The sequence below is a fragment of the Punica granatum genome, chromosome 1 (assembly GCF_007655135.1).
Source record: "Punica granatum isolate Tunisia-2019 chromosome 1, ASM765513v2, whole genome shotgun sequence".
Classification (NCBI taxonomy): Eukaryota; Viridiplantae; Streptophyta; class Magnoliopsida; order Myrtales; family Lythraceae; genus Punica; species Punica granatum.
In genome coordinates, this window is record NC_045127.1 from 12,468,026 (window position 1) to 12,478,291 (window position 10,266).

At 37.5% G+C, this 10,266-nt stretch overlaps 1 protein-coding gene across 1 annotated transcript; it reads left to right on the forward strand.

Annotated features, from left to right (window-relative positions):
- The first annotated feature begins 1,070 nt into the window (after positions 1-1,070).
- On the forward strand, positions 1,071-3,668 carry LOC116193720 (20 kDa chaperonin, chloroplastic-like). Its single transcript, XM_031522491.1, has 6 exons — positions 1,071-1,350; positions 1,588-1,766; positions 2,262-2,441; positions 2,541-2,696; positions 2,975-3,052; positions 3,315-3,668. The coding sequence occupies exons 2-6, from the start codon at positions 1,590-1,592 to the stop codon at positions 3,486-3,488; spliced, it is 765 nt and encodes a 254-aa protein (XP_031378351.1). The 5' UTR covers positions 1,071-1,350; positions 1,588-1,589; the 3' UTR covers positions 3,489-3,668.
- Positions 3,669-10,266: the final 6,598 nt, after the last annotated feature.

The window sequence follows — 10,266 nt, forward strand, 5'->3', positions numbered from 1 at the left end:
GAGCGGCAATCCAATTTTCTTTTTCGCAATGTCGAGTCGGGTTGATAATGTTATTGGTTCCGGAGCTTCAAGTCGGGTTGCAAGGATCGACCACGTCTTCTACTCGGGGAGGCCACATCATTGTATTAACGGCCAATTGGAAGAATTTCACGCTGTTAGGTCCATGTAGGTAGCTCGGTAACGGTCAGTAACATATAGAACCATTGCTGTCACATTTACAAATGTTTTAGGACTTGATTTCTCGAAGTTAAACTTTTAGAACTCAATGTCAAAAAATGACAAACATTTAGGACCATTAGTGTAATTTTCCCGATTTGAAATTAGGGGTGCAAGTCAAATCGAGCCAACTCGGGTGCCAACCCAACCTGACGTAACTCGACCCCAAAAACCCAAACACCGAAAACCTATTTTCAAAATTGGGGCGGTTTGAATCCCCTATTGGTTCTCGAGTCAGGCACTGAATCGGCCTGACAAATTGATGGGAATCGAATTGATCCGAATTAAAAATAAAATAAAATAATTTCAAAAAGGTTCTTTATTTTCTTCTTTTCCCATTGTTTCTTCTCTCTATAGTTTGACTTTTGAGAAACTGAAGCAAATGTAACGCATTGGGTGCATAACATGCTGTAATGGTATAAATTGAAGTTTGGCCGCGTGATCGACGTTTTGAATTTTAATGAATTGGTGAGTAGTGTGTGCTAGTATGTGTGGATATTGGAACATGCAAAGCACGCTATATTTTTAATGAGGCATGTCGACGCTTGCCTCAGATTGGTGCTGCGTCTGAGGACTGAGTCAACCTTTTCTTTTATTTTGCTTTTATTTTGTTTTTTTAATTAAATTTGGGTTAATCGGAGACCCCATCCAAATAACCCGAACCACTAACAGTCGAGATTTCTAAGTATATTTTGTCGTTATAGGTGTGTGTTTCCCTGTCTCGAAAACTTGATGCACTAACCCGAATTTGAAAAACCCGATCCAATCCGAACTACTTTTACCCCTATTTGAAACGCCTCCCAATCCCCTCCCACCTCACCCCACCCCCACCCCCTTTAAACCCTATCCACCTCGCCCCTCCGTACACCATAATCCAAACATAGCCATGCTGTTGGGAAGAAGTTTGCCAAAGTTCTAGAATCGTCTCTTCATCATCCGATATTATTAGTTTTTATTTTTTTATTTAATAATAACAATTTCTTCGCTAGTCTTCTACTAGCTGAGCTAGGGTTTTTATCTTCAAAACCAGAAGCCATTTGAGTCCCATTGGGAACCTCGACTCTCTCTTCCTCCGGAGCATCAAATTACTCATCTTTATCGTCAAGCTCACATCCCATTCTTCTCCTTTCAAAGGTACTGATAACCATTTCTGTCCATCAGTTCCTGAATTCCAGTCTGTAGCTTCAGTTCCATTGTTCAGTTAATTGGAAACTCGAGTCGAACTTGAGCACATTGCCGCTTGGACATTGAAATTGAGGATGATTTTGTGTCTTTTGCAGCCTAGTTTTATGGAAAATGGGACGAAAGTTGTGATTTTTATGTTCCTTTTGTTGCAATTTGAAATGTTGGTTTTTGTGTGGTTGGGGACAGGAATGGCGGCGACTCAGCTTACTGCACCATCAATATCAGCAAGGGCCCTGCCCTCCTTTGAAGGGCTTAAGTCTTCAACCGTGAAGTTTGCTTCAGTGGGTCCACTTAAGACAGGGTCACTGACCGGGAGAACGTTCAGAGGCCTAGTTGTGAAAGCAGTCACTGTGGTTGCTCCCAAGGTATGCTACTCTGTTTTTTGTGTTCGTTGTTCTTCGGAATTCATCCATCTTATTATAAGGCATTGCCTAATTTGGGGATGAGATGGGCTTGACTTTGTGTATTGTCACAAGTATGGGCATTTATTGGTTTAATCAAAATTTTTGAACTTTTAAATTACAAATGGATTGTGGCATCGTCAAGCATGTTCGAAATGAGTGATGGTCCTTTCCTGTGGGTATTATCGACAAGCTGTGCTTTGCCATAGCATGTAACCACACGATAAAGGGAGCCTTGGTTTGTTACTGTTGAATGCGGCACAAGTTGTTGTCTATCACATTGGGTTTGTGTAGACCTGCATTGGTACATGAATGATGTTGAATCCTCGGAAGTGCTACTATATTCCTTCAATTTTGGAGCTTGTGTGCGGCAAGCTTGCTTGATGTTGTTTGCCTGTTGCTTCTCTTCTGTTTTCGTGTATATTAAGCTAATAATCTGAGCTAAACTTATTTTTACAGTATGCTTCAATTAAGCCCCTGGGTGATAGGGTTCTGGTAAAGATCAAAACTGTGGAGGAGAAGACACAGGGTGGTATATTGCTCCCAACAACTGCTCAGACGAAGCCTCAAGGAGGAGAAGTTGTCGCCACCGGAGAGGGCAAGAAGTTAGGGAACACGAAACTAGACATCAGTGTGAAGGTAATTCATGGTTTCTCGATTATTGGCTGTTCCCTGGTAAATACAAGTAATCTACTGTTATCTTTCTGACAGTAGTATGGGTTTTTTGTGCTTTGTTAGACTGGAACCCAGGTCATATATTCCAAGTATGCAGGGACTGAGTTGGAATTCAATGGTTCAAATCATCTTCTCTTAAAGGAGGATGATATTCTTGGTACTCTAGAGACTGATGATATTAAGGATCTCAAGCCCCTCAATGACAGGGTTCTAATTAAGGTACGCCATCTTGCAGTGATTTGTAGTAGCTCTATGTGCAAAATATTACATTGGTTGAAAACAGATACCCAAGTCAATACTTGAATGTTTTGAATCTAAGGCTTAGGTGGTATGCAGTAGTTTATGATTAAATTCGTAGTATATGCTTCCCTTGTGAGGTCACCATTGTCCTCGTGTAGTTTCTGGTTATTTATCTGGTTTTTGAGTTTTTTAACTTATGCCAAAAAATCAATAAATGGATTGAGGCAAGAGCTTTCAATCATGGTAATGTAATGTAGGTTGCTGCGGCGGAGGAGAAGACTGCTGGAGGGTTGTTGCTTACTGAAGCAAGCAAGGAGAAACCTTCTATTGGCACGGTAATATATTCTCTGTAGCACATATCAGCATTCAAAATCTTAGTACTTAATATACTTAGACCATTATATGTTCTGCTTTCATTTTCCTTGAATACAGGGACGCTTGGTAAAAATAAGAAGTCTTGTTTTTAGTACAGAAGATTGGTAATTTTTTTTTGCAAGCCAGAAATGTGTGGAAAACAGAAAATTGGAAAAGCTGTACACCGCTGAATAAAATTATTAACTTGGATGATTAAACTCGTTGTCATGTATGGTGGAACAGATTATTGCAGTCGGTCCAGGCCCTCTCGATGAAGAAGGGAAAAGGACGCCCCTATCGGTGTCCTCAGGCAACTCTGTGATGTATTCGAAGTATGCAGGTAGTGAGTTAAAGGGAAGTGATGGTTCTGACTATATTGTGCTGAGGGCTTCTGATGTAATTGCTGTGCTCTCCTAGTTGGTTGGTTTTGTCTACAACTATTGCTCGAATTGATGTTGTGCATGTACCGAGAAAATTTTTGAAACCGGCCTTTGATCCATTTCAATATTGGTGATATATTGTAGAACAGATTGGAGCATTGAGACAATTCCATGGATTATAAATGGAACTTAAAATAAGATTGGAGCATTCAGACTAGTTCATGGATTATAAATGGATCTCGAAATAATCACTTTTGTCCTATATCACCAAAGATTGCTTTCACATCTATGGTATTGGTATTGGTAGATAATGAGAATGAGTGCGAGTCCCGCACGTTAAGGGCCGGTGATCTATAACTTGCTTGTTTGGACTGAGAGTTATGGTGGCTTATGGAGGGCCGACAGGACAATTTAAATGCAAAGAAGCATTTGAATACGCTGGATAGGTGAAATCTCAATCTATCCTTAGATGAGGTGAGAATGTATAAATGCTAGCCAGCTGCTGTGAGGTGAGTCTGGTCTAGCCACTGTAATTAAATTTAAGGACCTAACCATGACCTTACGCATATAATCCTTTATACTAAAAACGCACTAGTTGTTGATCTAACTCGTAGATGTACCAAATTCTGCGTTCGAAAGCAATTCTTCTAATTGGCGATCGTTCATTCATGTGTTTCGAGCTTATCTGTTTGGGCCCTGGCTCAAGAGAACTTTCATCCTAAGTTATGGGCCCACGAGAGCTGTACAATCTGGGAGTTATATTGCCAGGCCAAACCTGATCCTGGATGATGTTCACTGCTAAGCCCATGAAAGGTCAGATTTAGGAGGGCGACTCGGATAAAAGTCCGATTAAGATATAACGACTATGCCCTCACAACCCAATTAACATGCTAAACATGTTAGGTTCTTGATACTGCATTCGACGTTATTTACCGTTCCGGACAACATGGTAGTACATGAATGCAAGCTATATCTGCATATCTGATCTTCTCACCCCCTCATGCAAGTTTTATGTCAAGGAGGGATAAATTTCTTGGGAAACACTCGAGACTTGTTTGGCGAGTTGTAGAAGGTGTTAATGTGGTTCGTGTGCAATTTTTTGAATTTCACACTTCCCTTTAAAAAAAAAGAAATCCTTTTGGGTCAGAATGTCTAAAGGCTTCGGGGTCCATTTTTCAGTTTCTACTCTCATGGAACAAGAAGAGTCATCATATGGAGGGTGCTAATTTATGCTTAATTCAATTTAACTCACCCAATCGACACCGATTAACCAAAATGTTGAACTAGTAGATAGTATATGCACGAACTACATCGAGTATGGTAACTCGGTGCCAATGACATATGGTTCTTAAACGGACTCCAAATCCAATTTGATCTATATGTTGTTTAATTTCTCCTTATGACTAGTCGAATGTGATCTGAAAATTTCTAAGACATATTGCCCTAGTCAAGAGATTGAATTGCACACTATTTTGGAATATAACCAAAAGGAGGTTTCTCTAGGGAAGGAACCCTCCAACAAAGTAAAGGGGTTTCCATTTTGAATTGGCCATTTGCAGCTGTTCATTTGCTTCAAAAACCAGGGACCATTTAGTGAAGAAATTTTCTCATACTTAGGTACCATTTCTTGACGAGTCCAACATGAAAATTCCATTACGCATCCCACGATTACACATTTACAAGGAGTAAATTCCTCAGGATTCTTGTATCGTGTGAACGTTACATTGATCTTCACCATATCAATGTGAAAAATTGGAATATATATGTTTTAGCGAGGTCGTAATAACTTAAAAGTACACTTGAACAAAATCACTTCAATGATACCATCTTAACAAAGGAAGCAGATTTGCTTCCAGTTAAAATTTGGTACTGTTGGTGCAGTTGTGAGTGCACTGATGATACCAGTTTGGCCCGAACACTAATAGATCACCAAATGATAAAGATAGAAATCATGAGATGGCCATATGAGGGAAATGTCATTCTCTCCATGTCAATTCACAAATCACAATCTCAAACTCCTCAAACCGCCTTAATATCATCTCACATGGAGATATATCAATCAAAATGACCAAATCAAACTTGATTTATTTGGCTATTTTTGGTACCCCATGATAGGCTCTTCCTCTTATTATTTACGGGAAGGGAATATCATCTCCAAATTTATTGCAAAAAATATGACGACATGTTAAAACTGAAATTAAGAGATGACACTTAGCTAATTAAACCATTTCATTCAGAACGCAAGCTTCACGGAAGTGATTGAACGAGAAAGAGCCCCGAAAAAGAGGAACTTTATGTCATGTGGTGGCGATGGATAAATACTACATTGTATTGGACTCATAATAAAAATAAAGAAATTACTAAAGTACACCTGGTCCCATTTCTTGTGCAGCCATCACCCCATTTTTGTGCTTGAACGACTTGTGATGTGAAATGAGTCACTATCCTCAAGGTTAATTACTCGTTCACGTCCTCTTTTTTGAAGTTACAACACGATAAGGCCGAAGCTGTAGTGCTGATTAAAGATAACGATGCTTTTTGATGAGAGGGTTATATATACCACTGGGGACATATATATTACTCGTTACACATAGACAATACCTTTTGCTTAACGTGCGAAGCTTGGAAAAAACGAGCTTATCGGACATTCATTCGTGCTGTTATTAGAACTTAACGAGTTAAAAGGGGCATCAAATCACGGTCAAGGAGGTTCATATGGGGAGAAGGTATATATATTTGTCCCATAATTTAAGTTCATTTTCCATGGTCAAACAATCTTTGCTTCTCTTGCAAGGCAAGAAGTCAATTTAATCAGAAGACTATGTTATAAATTTCTTAAACCAATCTAATTATTAGGACCAAATCCCACTCCAAAACATTGACATACACCCTTCAGTTCAGAAAGCACCCATATGGACACAGAACAATTGAGCATGTGGAAGAATTATTAAAAAGGTACAGAAAGAGATATTTCATGAAAACGTCCAATTCGAGAGACAAGTGTCCCTCCCAAGTTAGACCTTTCCCAAGACAATCAGATTAGATACATTGTAGGAATCGAAAAGCCGGCCGTCGGTCTGTGCTATACTGACCGATTGCGGTACTGCTAGCTGCTGACAGTTACCAGTCCACCTTGTCTGTCGTCAGACTTCTGCAGACCGGATCAGGTGGGGTCCACACGTGTACTGTCCCGCAGGGAGTGCCACGTGGATGCCCAAGTGGAGTTGGTGATCGGATCTGATCTTCTCGATTGACCGTGCAGTGTAATGTAAATTCCAAGTGGAGGACTGCTACATACGCCCTTTCGAGTTTGAATTGCAGAAGAAAGAACACAGAGAGAGAGAGAGAGAGAGAGAGAGAGAGACCAAAACGTGGCTCAAATGTGGAAGGCTTCAGGTTCAGGAGGGAAACTTTCTCATGGTGGAGTCCAGTTGTATTCTACTTTTAGCGGTGTATGCATACATACATTACATACACACATATATATATATATATATATACACTCCTTTTCTTTTGTCGGGGACGCATACGTATAAGAATGGGTACATGCATTTACCTATACGCATGCTGTATATTCCATCATCAGCATATCGGACTTTTGAGGTTTTCTTCATTTTCTCGATAATTATTTTATAATATCCTACGAACTCAAGAAATAGTTCAATATAACCACACAAGCTATGCAGGTGATCAATAAAAAAAATTTCCTTGTATGCTTTTAATGTGATTTGAATTTAAATTTTCATTTCATAATTGATAACTTTATTAAAAAAAGAGCTATACAAAGATGATTAAAGTAGTAAAAGAAGCCGCAAAACATAAAACTATTGAGAGAGCTTTTGAGAGTTTCGTATGAATTACAAGCTAGAATTCTATCTCGAGTTGGAGTTACCGAGTTGAAACTTGATCAAGTAGTTAACTATGGTCCTATACCGAAAAAAGAGAGTTAACGATGGTACGTAAAAGTTAATATAATTTCTCACATAAAGGTGATTTTTTTATTGAATTCATCATTTTTTCGTTATTTCACGATGGTACGTAAACGTTCATATAATTTTTCACATAATGGTAATTTTTTTATTAGACTCATCATTCTTTCGTTATTTGAGATAACGTCGGAGAATCTAATAAATTCGACGTAATTACGCGTAATAAATATGGTAAATACCTGGATTAATTAGGGGTAAAAAAAAGTGGATTAACATGTGGAAATTCTCAGAATACACGGTATACATACGTGGAGAAATAAGATTGGTGCAGTTTCAATGGTTGCGGCTGTGAGTGATTCAGTCCAGGAGGCCAAACCAAAAAGACAAAAATGGAAAAAAAAAAAGAAGAAAGAAAGTTCCCGTCAAATGTCAATTCTTGAAAATATTTTAATTGACTTGACACGTGGTGGCCTCTCAACACCCTCGTAGATGAGACCACCTCAGCGACTTCCTCGTAAAAAGCACGCGGCGTACGTTGATTCCATGCCGCCACTACCACCAAGTTCTCTCTCCTCTCCTCCCTCTCTCTCTCTCTCTCTAGAGCAGATATTCCCATCACGTGCTCCTTTTCATTTTTGACTTTCTAAGGCATATATGTATATATATGCATGTATAGTATAATGTATTCATTAATTTCATTATCCAAATATGAACTTGTTATGATTTACTAAAATTATACATCTTAGTATAAAATATTTTGAGGATTTTTAAGAGGTACCTAACACGGCGCATTGAATGCTTCGTGATTTTTTGTAAGCTGACTAAATGTATGACTTGAATTAATAAAAATTTTGTAAAATCAATTTTAAAAAAGGAGTACAATCCGACATCATTTGGAAAATTGTTATCGTTGATACTCGATTTGATCTATTCATCAAGTTATCCCCATGCGCAGTCGTTTTATTGTTATAATTTTATATGGAGGGTTACGTGAGTTTGGAGGACACGCTTTTCTCTCTATTCAGTACTGGTCAATAAAAGAGAAACAATCGAAAACCTCATTTTCCTTGCCACTTAATCTACGTGATACTTTGCCAATACGAATAGCATATATTGTACTCCTATAGCTTTCTTGCTCTCATTTTTTGTTGTTGAATCGAATCGTACATGTGGCAGAGAGCCCCCAGTTCATGGTACAACATTATAGAGATGAAATGAGTAAAACTTAGGCAAAATGAGTATTGAACATCTCAAGCTCAAACAATTTTCAGAATGATCGAGTTCAGGTTAGATTAGAAGCTTATTCAAGGATATATATTTTAAGCATTTAAACTTAGTTTGAGAGTCGGAAATCAGAATTGCTATTCGTGAATTGAAATGAATGATGGGAATCATGAGAAGAGAAATATGAAGTGTATTTGATTTCGTATGAGTTCCTAAACTATCATGTGTATTTAAGCAAACTCATTAAGGTTCACGAACTTACTGATAAGTGTATTTTCAAGCTTGTCTCGAGTAATTAAATGCCGATCCTAATTAAGTAGCTTGGGGGAGCATGGTTAACCCATGTAACAATCACTCCTACTTCTCAGTCCTCTTTTCTTCCTTTCATTTTCTTGGAAAAAAATATATGTCATATAATAGAGCCTAAAGAGATGGAAAGATTCCAAAGTTTTACTTATAATGAAACGATTGGCTTTTAACTATGGTGTATATAATATCAATCTTTCACCCAAAGAGAAGAAAAAGTGCATATCAATAATCCTTGTCTCGTAAGTATATAATTTTCTTTTTTTTTTGATAGTGACCACGTGCTGAGTAATTTAAATATAAAAATATTGGAAATTTCAAATTAAACCAGCATTAGCATGTTAAATTTTTGGAGGTTCAAGTTAACTATCAACGAAATTTGTGATTGGTTAATTGTATCCCTATCAATTCTCAAATTTATATGTAAGAAATTTTTAAGAATTGGGTGTGCAATATAAAATGATACTAACTTTGGATCCGACGGGGGTTTCTTAAACACTTTTGTTTCATCCCTTATTTTCTAATGGGCCCATGATTCTCTTTTTGTTACCAAAATATTCTTAGATGCTTTACCATAGAAATTAATTACTGTTTCCATTACTTCTTATTTTCCATTTCTTCACAAAAAAAAAAATTGAACATAAAGAAAGCTACACTGTCTACCCAAAAAAGAAAAACAAAGCCACATTGAGAAACTCATGAGGAAGAAAAATTTAAAGATTCACTTAGTCTAAAAATTTAGGAAAACCTTTTCAGACTCTTTTCTCCTCTAAGAATTAAACTAACGTAATATAAAATGCTCTACGTGTCACCTTATATGTATCATGGAAAGTATCTATACAGACGGTTTAACAATTGTTAATGCGTATTATCCTAGTCTATATTTTTGAAAAGTGCATTTTGAGTTTTATATGTCGTTAATGTTGATGTTGTTATTAATTAATATTATCGCCATATTTTTTCTTCCGTGTGTACCAAGATATCCGGAAATCTAATGGAGGCCAACTAATCTAGTATGAACCTGGTTGATCCATTAAGGGTAAAAATCTCATAATGTGATGATTTTCTATTCGTAAAACTCGAATCCGAGATTTTATTTAAAAGAAACAAAGTGATTCAGACAATCCACGCTGGTAATATTATCCTATATTATTACTATTAATCTTATTGCTAAAGCCATGCTCGAGTATTTTCAGATATTTTCATGTATATAATAGTAAGGAATCAAAGAGAAAGTTACGACACAACAATAATTTCAGAAGTTTGGATATCTGTAATGTGGGGTACATATAAGGCACACTTTGTCCGGATATATGGGCTCCAAGCACTGTTTTCCGTACGGCAGCAAAGGGACAA